Below are 14559 nucleotides of genomic sequence, written 5' to 3'. Positions count from 1 at the left end.
TCATGTGTTGTCTAACTGGAAGACATCCATTAAACATTCTTATTGTCTTTGTTGCAAAAGGAAAAATACTTAATGAACAAGTGTTCAGCCTGTCTGAAGAAGAAGAAATCAGGGTGGTCCCCCTTACTTATCAGACAAATCAGAAGCAGAGGCCCAGAGCCTGGCTCACTTCACTTGAATTATCTGGAAGAAGCAGAAACTTTTCCTCTGAAATTAATCAATAGACTTAATTTGCCATTTTGCTGCCATATAAATCTCAGAATTTAGGGCTTTTCTTGTTAACCTTGGTGTCAAGCAAAAATTTGCTTCCCTTCACACATTACCATTCATTCCAAAGCACCTCTAGAGTATACACAGGCATATGTATCTATACATATAAAAATATAAAATAGTGTCCAATCTGCATCAATATTATAGTACCATATATAGGCTCAAAAACAAAGACATTGTCTATATATAAGCATTAGTAGCAGATCAAGAAAAAAAAAAAAATCAAACATAGAAAACAGGCAGAAAGCCACCTGCCAAAAATCTCCCATCTCCATGCTCTAACTCTTAAAAGATAAGGTGAAAAAATGTAGGTACCTGTATTCTTTTAAGGACAGATAAAAGGGGTATTACTGCAAAGCCTTTATATGTAAGAGTATATTAATGAAAATAGGTATGAAATGCTCAAGGTCCTCCATTTCAAAAAGTTCAGAAAATCCTTTCTTTTTGCTCTTGGCTCTTCAAGAGGATCCTTTTCAGCACTCATTAAAATGCACTTTTGATATGAAATGGCTAATCAAAAAGTATGTTTTTCTCTCCTCAGAATGAAATAGTTTTGCCTGGCTTTAGAACTCACATTTCAGAAGTATTAAAAAAGTTATTATTAATGTTTTGGACAGTATGTCTGAAAAAATCTGATAAATAGTTCTAAATCTTCCAAAATTACTTCAATAACACCAGGACTATTATACTGAAATTTTAGAATGCTGAGCATACAGAGTGCACGAAAGACATTCAGCATTTTTGAAAATTGAGAGGATATTTTTGTTCAAATAGGCTTGTGTTGCACTTCATGTTTCTTTGCTTTTCAAATGCAAGATGTGTACAAAAATAATTGACAAAACTCAAACATAAAGCAGTAGAGTTGGGGGTTTTTTTGTTTGAAATTTTTTTTTTTTTTTTTAATAACTAGCCATCAACATAAAGGGAAACTGGGTTCTCTTGATGGAAAAGTCTTTGCTAAAGTGTTAAGCAAGAACTAATAGCTATACTATCTTTGCCTTCTTTTGGGACAAACAAACAGCAATTTATATTCTTCCATTGTCCTAAGGAGCTAACAAATAAAGTAAAACAACAATTCTATCATATCACTTTTTCAGTAATTGACTAGAGCCATGGTTGATTTAACACCTCTGAAAAACAAGAATGCAAGAACACGCATATTTTAAGAGCACCTGACACTGGCTCTCTATGGGCCAACATTATTTACCAGTTCTGTCAGGGTGCTATTATGTTGCCTGTACATACTAATATAAACCTATTTCATCGAAAGCACAATTTGGCTTCAGGAAAATCTAATGCGAACTGATGGTTCCCTTGATTAATACTAGCTCTAGTATAAGCTGCAAACTAGCAAAAATAATAATGAATTACCACCATCCACAGAACCAGTCGTTAAGGAGAAAAGCAGTGCATTACACAGAGTAATAGAGAAATAATGCTATTGAAACAGTTGCTGCAGTGGCATGTTTTAGACTCTACCCACACTCTATTCTTCTTATCTGCCATTCCTTAAAGTAACTTAATGAACAGAGTAAGTTTAAGATGAAACACTAGACAGATTTTCTAGTAATTACAGTCACTTCACTTAGCAGAAAGTGTCATGTGACAAAAAAATTTACAGAAATAATAAAACTAGAAGCCTACAAAATAACTGTGTATTCATCAAAACCAACATTATGTAGTGGTAGTAAAACAAGGTGCATGTCTGATATAATTCTACAGAAAGAAACATTCAAACTAGAATAAAAACTCACATATACCATATATTTTACATATAAACTATGTAAATTTAAAATAAGTCCTTTAGTGTTGTTTGATGATGGAGGTCTGATGCCAAAAGACCTGCATACTGCTTGCATCTCTTACATTGAATTTCTGTGTGACTATTCTCATAAACCATTTGCACAAGTCAATCAACCTAATTTCCACCTGAATCCATTTTAGGAGCTCTTACAAGCTGAAGACTCACAGAAATATTCAGATCATTCACTTACAAACATCACTCAAACTGCTAAAATCAGTTGCCTAGAATCATTTGTTCCTAAGCACTCAAAAGCAATCCATGCAACCATAGGCACATCACAACTATCTATCATACTTCAGAAACAAATTTCTTCCAAGACCTGATCTCTTAAGGAAATCTCGGCATGCCAACCTCCTTCACACTACTCTGAGTTCACAACAAGCAACAGATGGTACTGAAATTTTCCATCTTCCCCATGGCAGGACATACAAGATGTAGGATTTACGCTCCCTCATATCAAAGACTGTTTAAATGTGATGAGGGGATAGGATGAGCTGAGACACAATGGTACCTGCAACTTCAGTGTCAGCCCCATCTGCAAACTGCCTTAAAGATGGGCTGGATCAGGTCAGTCCTTATGAGCTTTATCTGTACCCCACCTCTGTCAGGGTTCACTTTAGGAGAATACGCCTGGACTCAGTCCTAGGAGGCTGCTTCAAGTGCAGCTCCTTCCATCTACACCCTGCTATTAGAGGATCATCAAAAATTGAACTTAGCAAATTTGCTCCAAATGTATAAATAAAACCAGCACACTTGGAAAGCGAGCATACTCTCTAATGGCTAAACAACCTCAAAGGGTTCTGTACACAGTAAGTTAAAACAAAGCATCAAGGAAATCACACTTGATTTCCTACTATTTTTCAGTCAAGCCACACAAAGTATAATTAAAGCCAGAGAAAATTAAATGTCACCTGCATTACTGTTGCTATGACTATGTGAGCCCAAGATGTTACTTAATAAATACATTTCCTCTTCTTTGCTCCCACTAAAATGTATATATGAATTTGAATTTCAGAATGTAAAGTATCAAGAACTTCCAGCCTGGATATTTTTCTCTTTTTGGATAGATGATTTTTCTGAACCGGTTGCTTCTTCCCTACTATGGACATGGAGACATATTCCAGATAAAGTATCTTATGGAATACCAGATTGTGCTGGTTGACAGTTTAATTGTACATTATTTGGCTGGCCATTTACTTTTATTTACTTAATTTATCAGCTCAAAAGAAACAATGATAGAGAAAGCCACACTGGGAATTATCAAGCAAATAAAATTACACTTGAATTAACAAGCTGAAATTAGCTAAGTGATTTGTTGTGCAGCTAATCATCCTTGATGAAATCAGTTTATACTCATTTCCCAGCCTCCAAACCATTAGCACCACTACAATACTACATACTGGGAATTTGCTGGATCCTGTGCACGACCACAAATGCATCTGAGAGTCCCACTTTCACTGGGTGGTTGGTTGAACTTATCTGTGTCACAGCGACAGGAATCTGGAAGACAAAACAGGAAGATATGCATGAAATATGGAAGTAAAAAATTCAGACTGAAAATAACAGCACTGCCATAATGAACATTTAACCAGTGTAAATTAAAAGTCAAAAATAAATATTTTATACAATACAGCATAATATGACTAAGGATTTATTGAAGATTGAAATTACTGTTTTTAATTTTTCTTTTATCCCAGTTTGCTTTGCTTCTTATATAACAATATTCAACAGTTAGAGGTGGAACAATCATTAATGATGACACAGAAAAGGGCAGTAGTTTTCAGTAATTCATTTCCTCCAGTTGAAGACGAAGTGGGATGATGTGCTAGTATCAGACAAGGAGGAGGAGGCAATAGCTCTTGTCCACTCTTGAACACACAAACTGTGAAAGTTCAGCTTGGGATAAACATTTTAAAAGCTTATGGCTCAGTTAACTTGCACTGAAAACTTTGAAGAGCTATGTGAAGAGAACTCTGGCCCAATGATATTCATGTTTAATATGTCTTGGAATAGCAGGAAATTATCAATGTCATGGAAAATGTGGAAAATGCCATAGACCAGTCCAGCTTTACGTAACAGAGATATTGATGCTGGGCAACATGGTTGTATGAAAATACATGTCAAGTTTGATTTCATTTTTGGGCAAGATTGCACCTTTTGGCTGATACTTGTATAGGTGTAATAGCTTTAGAATTTTGTAAGGTGTTTGACTTAGTGACATGTAGCATTTATACAATATTAATATAGTTAACTAGACTGACTGATCACAAACAGCAACCATCACTAAAGAAGCAGCTCAGACTAACAGTGTGTCTTACAGTATATCTTCCTTCTCCAGACATCAGACCTAGTACTCAAAAGTTTTATCAAAGACCGGGAAGGAGACATAAATTTACTGCCTAGTGGTTCTGCAGATGACACTTGCAGAGTAAAAATAATGAAATGCCTGGATCAATTAGCAAAGTTAGACCTTGTAAAAATCACGAAGTTATAACTCAGAGAACAAAGACTGCAAGGTAGAGGTTCGAGGACCATGTTCTAGAAAGCAGCAGTTCTGGAAGGAATCTCAGTATTGTAGTGGATGAACAACTCCAACTGTCAGAAGGGACATCGCAGCAAAAAAACTTAATTGATGTGATATTTGGTTACACAGACAGTGGAATGTAGCCTAGGAGTGGGGTGGCCATTTTACTTGTACCTGCACGTTAGATCATTACTGAAATGTTACACAAACTTTGGGAGGACCCATTTCTTTAAAAGATGCTGAAAACTTAAGAGAAGGAAGATTAAAAGAGTAATAAAAATATTTTGAAATCTTTTGCAGTTCTCAAATGCCATTAAGGGTTAAAGAGGTCTATCTGTTTGGCTTCTCAAACATAAAATGGAAAGCTGGCTGGATTGCCATAAATAAGTACTGCCATGGGGAGAAATTACTCAGGGGCTAAAGAGTTTTTTCATCTAGCACAGAAAGATATAACCAGAAGCTGGAAGCTGCAGACAGATACCTTCAAAGTAGAACAAGGCACGTTTCTATGATTGAATGTTATTAACCACTGGGATAAACTACCAAGGGAAATTATGATTCTCTACCCATTGCTGCTTTCAAATCACAGTTGGATATCTTATTTTTCAAAGTTGGCCTTCAGTTAACCAGAAATTACTAGGTTGAAGACAGATAACTGGATCAAGTGTAAGAAACTGAGATACAAGATGCTAGCTCAGCTAATCTAATAGTCTGCTCTGGCTTTACCTGTGTAAAACTACCAAAATTATACTGTTGGCCAGTATTTTTCACATAGCACAAAAATGCCAAAGTAAAAAGCTGGTGACACATCCAGTGAATGAGGATTCAGTATTGTCTACATGTCAATTAACGGCATGACTTCTGGTATTTGAGTTGAGCATCAGTAATTGTTCTTCTCCTTGTTCCCAAAATATCATTTAGCTGTGCTTTTTCCTGATTACACTGGTATCTGTCTATGAAAAGTTAAATTTGAGAATATTAACAGAAAAAGTGAGTTCTGGTGAATTAAACAGTGTCATAAATTTCCATTTCTTCTACTTGATTTAGTGACTGGTTTGGCTAGTTTATTTAGGGGTTCCTGCATACATGATCCGCTTTGGTATAACAAAAGGAATTATGTTACACCAACATGAAAAACAGAAGTGGCTTGGAAATACTGCTAATAATACATCAGTTTAAATTCGGCTTATATCAGCTTAGCTCTGATGCAGTTATTGGAGAATATGACATAAGAAGGCTGAAAGTCATATTTTCAAAGTCTTCAAAATAAAAGACTGAGTTCAGAAAACAGTCTATAAACTTTCTCCAGCATGAAAGCATAAACAAACTAAGGGAATTAATCACAGTCTCAGAATACTGTAGAGAAAAGCTTATATTAACTATCAAAGAAACTGTCTTAAAATATTTTGAGGAGGATACTCTAGAGAAGCTATTGAAAATCAAGTCAGAAAAAGCACTGATGAGAAGGACTCAATGACTATTTCTCTTCCAAGTTTGAGAGGAAACACAGCAGATGAAGAAAGAAATCTGAGTTTTATGGACATAAAATGTAGTTGGAATTGGAATTATTTAACAAAATATGCTGCCAAAATTGGTAACTCAAGGCACAAATTGTGCCTGATACATGAAAAGAATTATACTCATTTTTACGTGTGATTGTAAACCAGGAGAAGTTGCACTCAGGTCTCCTTGAATAAGCCTCCTTAATTTTAAGTCTAGTGCCATATCACGTTTTTTCTGAATTTGTGAATAATTGAACAATTTGCATCTTTCCCTCAAAAATTATGCTAACAACAAACTAATTTTTCTCTTCCCCCCCCCCCCCCCCCGCCCCGAAGAAGGGATTGCAGTACAAATGCCACAAGTTGTTTGTTGTTTTTTGTTTGGGGTTTTATTTTATAAATTTATTTTCATTATAACTTGGTTCAGAGCTTGAAAGCCACTTTCAGTTTCACTATTTAATAAAAATTATGAATGTCTCAGTGATATCTGGTACTCAAATAGGATACAGTAGCCAAGTTGAACAGAAAATACAAACAAAAACTTCAGCAGAAATTAGAATATTTTAAAGTAGAAATATCTCAGCAGATTTTGCCAAAATCCCTGCAGGTGTCCAATCTCTTGTGCTGGGCATTCTAGCGAGAGTGAAGAACTTGCAGAATAATTTTCTAAAACTAATAAGAAAGTTGTAGTAGGGTTCAGTCTAACAGACTGGCAGCTTTAAGAAGCAGCCAAAATTTTGGATATATGTTTTACAAACAGGGAATTGTTTGTGTAAGGTGAGGAAATCATAAATTAAGTTAGTATAGCCAGCTCTTCAAACAATTAGGCAGACAGACAGAAATGCAGTCAAAGTAAAAGGGAATCCATGACCCAGGAAAACTCTTTTCTTCTCTTGAAAAACTACAATATTATTAAATCTGCATTTACAAGTACATATGCTTATCTTTAAAGTGTGGGAAAATTAATCATTTTACAGAACTGAATACTTCAGTCACTCAGTGATGAGTGTACTGGGTGCCATTTTATAGGTGAAATCTTTTGAGTGAGACGTCAAGATCAAATAGGCTTTTACCATATGATGGCCTATTAGGAAATATGTCCTTTTGACAGAAGGCTTGTAGTAAATAATAAAATAATTTATTGAAAATTACAGTGAAACATAGGTAGCAAGCAGATAGCTAGAGTTCTGAATTCTTCACCTGAATGGCAAGATGTGTCATGACAGGCTGACACGTTAAACAGTTGAACAGTAAGCTAGGAAAGTGCAAGTGGTTGCTAATGGGTGGCAGGTGTTTTATGGCATTACATTCAGAGGATGGATTTTAACTAGAATAATTCCAAAATGTATGTTAGCTCTACCATAGACAATATAAACTCTTGTGTTGTACAAGTCACCAGTTTATGAATAAGCTTCCCAAACACACACTAGTGCTCGGGCCATTGACATCTATATTTTGGATTATATACTTCAACAACAGGTAGAAAGATATTTAGAATTCATGCTGAATTCTATTAATCATTTGGAACAGTAATCTAGACAGTATTTTCCATCAGAGAGTTCTCAAATTTAATTCTTTTCAACTTTCTCTGAGAACATGTCAGAATCTTACCCTTCAAAAAAGAATAAAATAACGGCCTCTGACCTTATTCTGAAGGAGATGGTAAGCAGGGTGCAATTACTGCCCCACTTCAAAACTGAGTCAAAGATAAGAGCCAGAGTATGCTGCAAAATAATAATTAGGAACATAATAGTACTTATATAGGGCTTTCATTGCCAGTTTCCCAAATAGTTATTAATTACTCTACAGGCCAGACTGCATGAAACTTAATCAGGAATTTTAAGTTGCAGAAACTGATCAACTCATAAAATCAAAGATCCTGTTTCCATGTTAATATTTTTGATAATAATAACAGAGGCAAAGAAATGCCAGGAATGTATAATGTAGGCAGAATATCTATGAAGACTGTGCATTTTTTTTTTTAGTTTTCAGGAAACAATCACAAGGTTTGGAGCCTTGTTACTGAAAACAGAATATTTTCCATCATGCATAGCAGGAGCATCAGTTTTATCTAACTGCTAGTAGTTAATCAGTTCCATTCAATTCTGCCTCCTTTCACAGTAGAAAGAAATTCTACTACAAGTCTCTTTTAGAATTATTTTCCAACTTCACATATTGGGCAATTTGAACAAGCATTTCAACTTTAATAATGGTTTCTGGATGACTGCATAAATAGAGAGTCATTACTGTTTAAATGAACAAAGAAAGCCTTCAAGCCAATGAAATTAAGAAAAATATCCTAAACCATTAACAAAGCCTTTGGTACCTTTGCCTAATGTGTCCTGTATTAATCATGGACAGAAAAAGAAACCAAATGTTACACTAAGGAACATTAGCTATAAGCACTAATGGGAAAAGGCTATACAGAATAGTTATTTTGTTCAAAAAGAAGCAAAGCTCTTGAGAATTTAAGTTCTGTGAAGTTTAGAACATTGAGTATTCACTAATAATACATAAAAAAATATGTCTGTGCAGAAAATTTTCTTTGTTACTATGTTCTGTTGGCTAGTTTGCACTATAATGTATTTCACACGCAGTAGAGGTGCACCAGTAAAATTTTCCTGCCAGCTGATGTTTCCTGACATATTGACCATTTGCCAGAACACTAACAGTTGGTGTAAGCAAAGTGCCTAAGCCATCATAGCATAGAAATTGTTTATCCACAGATTACATGGTATAGTTGCATACAATTCCAGGGAACCACATGTGATTAACGAGGTGGCCCATTTCCTCCTGTCTTCCTAAATGAATAAAGTTTTCCACTGCCTGGCACTCTGCATCATCGTTTACATTTATGCAAAATGAATGCAAGATACTATCAATTTAGAGCAACAGCTTCTATCACCCATATTAGATTCATTTTGCACAGGGCTGGACAGTAACAAACAGGGCAGAGCATCTCATAACCAAGAATAGTAGTCCCCTGAAAACATCACCATTTTAATGTCAGAATGCATATATAGTTCTTGCCAAATTTATCTTGAAATTACAAATTGAAGTAGTGTCCTTCCCCACTTCTCTGCGTCTTGAAGGCAGGAACTTTTTTGCGGTCTTTAAAAACATTGTTTTTTCTTTAAAAACATTTCAACAACAGGAGATAAACAAAGCTTTGGTGCACGCTCCTTTGATCAAGCACAGGCTCCACTGTGCTAAGCAGAGCAAAGCTTTCATGAAGCTGGAGTCAAAATGCAAATAAACTGCATTTTCATAGATTAAGACTACTAACCTGTACATAACATTCAGAAACAGAGCCAAAGCAGACCTTGCATCAGCATGTCTTTTATAAGATAAGGAAAGCCAGGTACGTGGGCATACCAGAAGTTTCTTGTGTCTACAAAACTAATCCAGTAAGAATATCCTGCAGCAATCCTGTTTGTAAGGTGCAAAGACATCTATCTTAGGTGAAGATACGACTGCTGCCAGTAGAATAACCCAGATCCTCACTAGCTTTCTAATGAAGGGGAGAGGGATACTATTATTTCTGCTTCGTTCAGGTGCATGGCTTCAACACAGGCATGAAAAATGAGCCTGAAGGCTCACAACTGGTCTGTAGCGGAGAGAGAAGAGAACCCAGATTTCTCCAAGTCTGGACAATCAGTCATATCACTGATGACTTTTTTTTTTTTATATAAGGAGGATAACAGAAAGATATGCATCTTGAAGAGAAAGCCATGCTTTGCATACCAAACTGAGATTAAAATAACCAAAAAAAGAAAGAAAATGTTCTTTGTCCGTAGAGACTTGAGATTATCTACCTTCTGATTCTCATTTGCATGAAATTGAACTAGAGGTATAGCCTCTAGACTATAGCCTCCAGGACTCTAGCAACAATAGCAAGAAAAAAAAAATCATCTAAAGTAACGACTGAAATTCTGAAACACTTGGAGAATGCAGAAGAGCCCAACCAAGACAACAACATATTGGTGCTATGAAGGTAAACCAAATGGCCTCAATCTAACCAGAGTTATCACCAAATAGATGGAAATCCTCACAGAGCTAGAGATACAAAACAGTTATTTCTTATTTAAAATACATGAACTTTGAAATATGTCAGTTGCCAAGAAATGATAGCTGCAGGAAAAAGGCGACCTTTTAATACTAACTATTGATTCTAGAGTATTTTCAAACAGGCCCAATTTAGGTGAACTAATTGAGCAAATTAGACCCTGCCTTTCAAAACCCAAGAGGAATTTACTAAACAATCAAGAATTTACTAAACACGCAGCACTTAAAACCACCCAAAAAAGGCCAGTTGAAATCCAGGAGTAGCACATTTGAGCCACATTGATGGTTTTCAAGTCCATCACATGACTATCACTTTTACAATAAAATGTCATTTTCAGCAAAATAGTGATCTTATAAGCAATATAATGAAATGATCTTATATAGCTGAACTTTCAAATATCCCCCCCCAAAATGTAGGGAAATTCCTGGCAGGTATAAAGTAATTTGTCTACTTAAATTACAATTTTCAGACCCAACTTACTTCTTTGTAGCCGAAAATGATACGCCCATCATTGAGAAGGGTGGCCTGAAAAGTGAAACTGCCCAGGTTGTAATTATCCTGCAGATGTACATGGTCCCACTGGACAACTAGTGCTGTGCCTGTGAACCCCAGAGTGGGGGTAGAGAGGCAAAGGGAAGGAAAAAATGTGAGAAAAATATTAACTGGCTGTAGGAAAAGTACTTAACTGCAGTTACTTGAAACAAGAACAGTGATTTGTCTCTTTAGCAACTTCCAGCCCAGTATCTTGAAATGCCAAAGATATTACAAATACGAGTTGCAACTGAAATCCTCTTAAAGGTAGACACCACAGTGCCACAAATAACTACCTCAACTACTCGCACAAAAGTCTGCTAAAGCAAGAGTGGCCAGGTAACTTGGAATTGCACAGAGTCAACAATCACTAAGGGTAGGATCCAGCACTCAGAGTTCAGGTGTGCTGCCACAACCACTGCTCTGCAGTGGCTTTTTTTACACTATATATATACACCCTGACTTTGAAATGTGAAATGCTAATAGCATTGCCTGTTTAATAAAAGTTATTATTTGAGGAATTCAGATTCTTCCATTAACTATGCATTAATATAAATAGCATTAATTTTTTTCTGCATGGTGCAAGCCCTTTCTGACATTCAGCAAGTTGAAAAATATTAGGTGTTGGCAATAAATAAATGTAGTTTAAATTAAAACCACTAAGAATTCATAGATGGGGTAAATATTGAGTCTGGTGTGCAGAGATTTAGTTGCAAGAGGCTTGTTAATATTCATGGGAGTCCTCTGGCTGAATATCCACTTATCGTACCCCAAGCAACTTGCATACCTTGTGAGCATGTTTTATAGATGTTGAGGGTTATAGACACATTCAAGCAGCGTGGCTGAAAGACACTTACCACCAAAGCTGTGTTTACTGAAAATGACTTTTTCGTCTTTATATACCTTCCTCAGTAGACTTCTCTCTTTGGCACTAATGGGAGTTGTGTGCTTTGATACACAGCACTTTAATTTCATTTCTTCCTGGAGTGTTGAAGGTGGGTCAGTATGCATCCAGCTCAATGCATTTTTGATATATCCTTGAAACATCTTTTGTCACAGATCTTCTGTGCTGTAACTTTCATTAACACATCTCGGCAGGGGATGCCACGAAACTATGAGCATGCAAATTTTTGGAGCATACTGCACTAAGTCCACCACATTATTGTCCCATGTGTCTTTCATGAGTCTAGTACATGCTCATTAATTGTGCACACAGTGCATTTTTCCTTCTGTGACCACATTCACGAACTGCTCTCTGAATATTTATTTGATTGTATTAAACTTCATTTTAAAGGAATTTAAAGGGACTTTTAAAATTATTGGAGCAAAAATAGCCAGAACTTCTTATATTCAGTCTTTGAGTACCTCAGATCCATGTGCATCTCAGAACTCCAAGCTAAAGTGGAAGTCAGCTGCCTCCAGAACAGTCTTCTCATGCCCAGGGCCTTTATGTAGATTCATGTGTACATAAGTCCCTGGCAGTTAGCTCTGTGAGTGAGGCTTGGATGGGTCACCACACTCTGTGCTTGCTCACTACAGATGCTGCTCTAAAGCAGCACACTTACCCAGAAGGATAAAACAGGGATAAATAAGGAGCTGAAGATACAATTTGCTCAGTTCCTTTTTATTTGGGGTAAGATAGCAAATTCTTTGTCCTAAAGCACATGAGGTCCAAAAGATCATCATGCCTTACACTTGAAGAGGGATCCAAAATCTCGAAGAAGTATTCAACCTTGTCATGAAAGTAATGTGATACAGCCTGATACACCTGGTATGAAGACTGGAAGTCAGGAATACAATGAGAATTAGCAATGTCTTCCTCAGAATCCTCAGATTCTTTCAGTAAAGATGACAAATCTCAGGCCTTAATGTCAAATAACTTATGAAGTGAAAATAGTATTTTTTTCTGTTTGAAAATTCTCCATGCAAGGAGTAGGATTTTGTCATGTAAGTCTATTTTATTGGATTTTTAACAAATAAATGCTGCAAGTAATGATTAGATTGAAAGGAAAGGTTATGACTAGGTGCAAAGGTTATAGGATACATTTTGATCCCTGATCTAAAGAATAAAAATTAACACACCTGGTTGGAAATGTGACTTATTTTTGGACATGTTCATAATTTGTGCTTAAATTCACTATGAATAATCATACATAGAATGGCACAGGCTTATCCAGGAAGATTTAAAACAATCATAGATCTCATGATATTAAGTCACGATACTAAACTCTCTAAGTTTTAAATACAGAATAGACAGTTACTGCCATTGTATTTGATCACTAAAGGCCCTAGGTAAGGCACCAGATGCCTTTTAATCACATAGGTTATGTTTTCAAAATATTGGTTATAGCTGACTTCGTGATACAAATATCCACAATTCAAGGCCTTTGAAATATCTCACAGAGCTTCAAGTTACATTCACTGCAATTTGCCTTTTACCCTTTCAATCTTTTGTACAAGGGTCTATTGAGAACTTGTGGTGTAGATGAGTATATTGGATTCCAATCCTGGAACTCCATGCACACTTAGTCATTGACAGGTTTATTAACCTTATACCTGCCCTGCTTCAGTGTATTCTTGCTATTGCATTCCACAAATGCTATTTTCATTTTAGTTAGTGGGTGGACGGTATTTACTACATATATTTCGAAGTAACAGGAACTTGCACTTTTATACAAGACAGATTTTTCCTTTTAAAACTGACAAAATACATTGCTAGCTTGAGTTTATGGACTTTAACATCCAGAAGATATCTGTCCAATTAGGAAAAAGCATTCATGACTCTTTAACCATGTTCTAATTTAAGAACTGTTTATGGATGTCTAGCCACCTGCTTTATAAAGCCTGTGAGTTAAAAAAAAGAACAAAAAAAATTTTAAAAAATCTTCAATTTTTCCTTCAAAAATAGTTATTTAGGAAAATATGAAGAGCCAAGGGACACAGACACATTAATTTATGAAGGACTACTACATACCATTATCAAAGTATCTGACTGTTGAATTTCTTGACACACTGGGGTCAAAATTTGCCATTAAGGGTGCAATATATTGTGTAGCTGTTAGCATTCGATGCACAACTTCTCCAGTATATATGAAACCTACAATAAAAAAAAATATTGAGACCATTTCAGTAACTTCTGAAAAGATTTAATAGAATGGCAGGTTGAACTAGGCATTGCCAGAGCATTAAAGGGTCATCTGAGAGAAATTAATCCCACCACCAATGTTATAGCGAATTAAGTAAGAGCTAAAATTTCAGGAAGATGTCTGTGATGGCTGCCAGAAGAACAAGATCCAAGATGAACACGGAACAATTATTTCAAGAAGCAAGTATTCATACAGAAATAAAAACAGAGCAAACTCAAGGAAGAATAACTCCAGTTACGGACAAAATGCAGATATGTGGCATTATCAAAATGAGCCATTTACTACCATGCATATTCCATAGTGCTTTCTATCCCTTCCAAAAATCTGCAATTTGTTTTGCTTTTGCAAACTGTTACCTCTTCAAAAGTTAGTGTAACCCTTTTTCATATTTCTAGAGACACAGAGTAAGAGACTATCTCAGACAAGAAGAGATGACAACCTTTAAAAAAAAAAAATCAGATGAAGAGTGGAACAGATAGGATTTTTTCATGATTATAAGCCAAGCAGCATTTCTGCTACATTCTCTGCAGTGTCAGGTCTCACTAGTTTATCCTATTCATCCTTGAATCCACAGTACTCCTCAGATCAATAGTGGGCTCCTTCCATCAGAAGTGCTCACCCAAAACCTCTTACTGGTTTGGAACTGGAGTTCTTCCTTCAAGGAAGAACAGTCATCTACAGTGAATACAGTAATGCTGCAGTTTTCTTCAAAGCAA

At 35.9% G+C, this 14559-nt stretch overlaps 1 protein-coding gene across 1 annotated transcript in view; it reads right to left on the bottom strand.

Moving 5' to 3' along the window:
- The window catches only part of PLXDC2 (plexin domain containing 2), a 288625-nt gene that overhangs the window by 62766 nt on the left and 211300 nt on the right, over window positions 1–14559 (bottom strand). The window contains exons 5-7 of the mRNA XM_076331665.1: window positions 13672–13794; window positions 10647–10765; window positions 3475–3574 (exon numbers count right to left, since the gene is read on the bottom strand). Coding sequence (XP_076187780.1) covers window positions 3475–3574; window positions 10647–10765; window positions 13672–13794 — 342 coding nt within the window. The remainder of the gene's footprint in view (window positions 1–3474; window positions 3575–10646; window positions 10766–13671; window positions 13795–14559) is intronic.

This window comes from Aptenodytes patagonicus, chromosome 2 (genome assembly GCF_965638725.1).
Source record: "Aptenodytes patagonicus chromosome 2, bAptPat1.pri.cur, whole genome shotgun sequence".
Lineage (NCBI taxonomy): Eukaryota > Metazoa > Chordata > Aves > Sphenisciformes > Spheniscidae > Aptenodytes > Aptenodytes patagonicus.
This window is presented reverse-complemented; position numbering and strand designations above follow the sequence as displayed.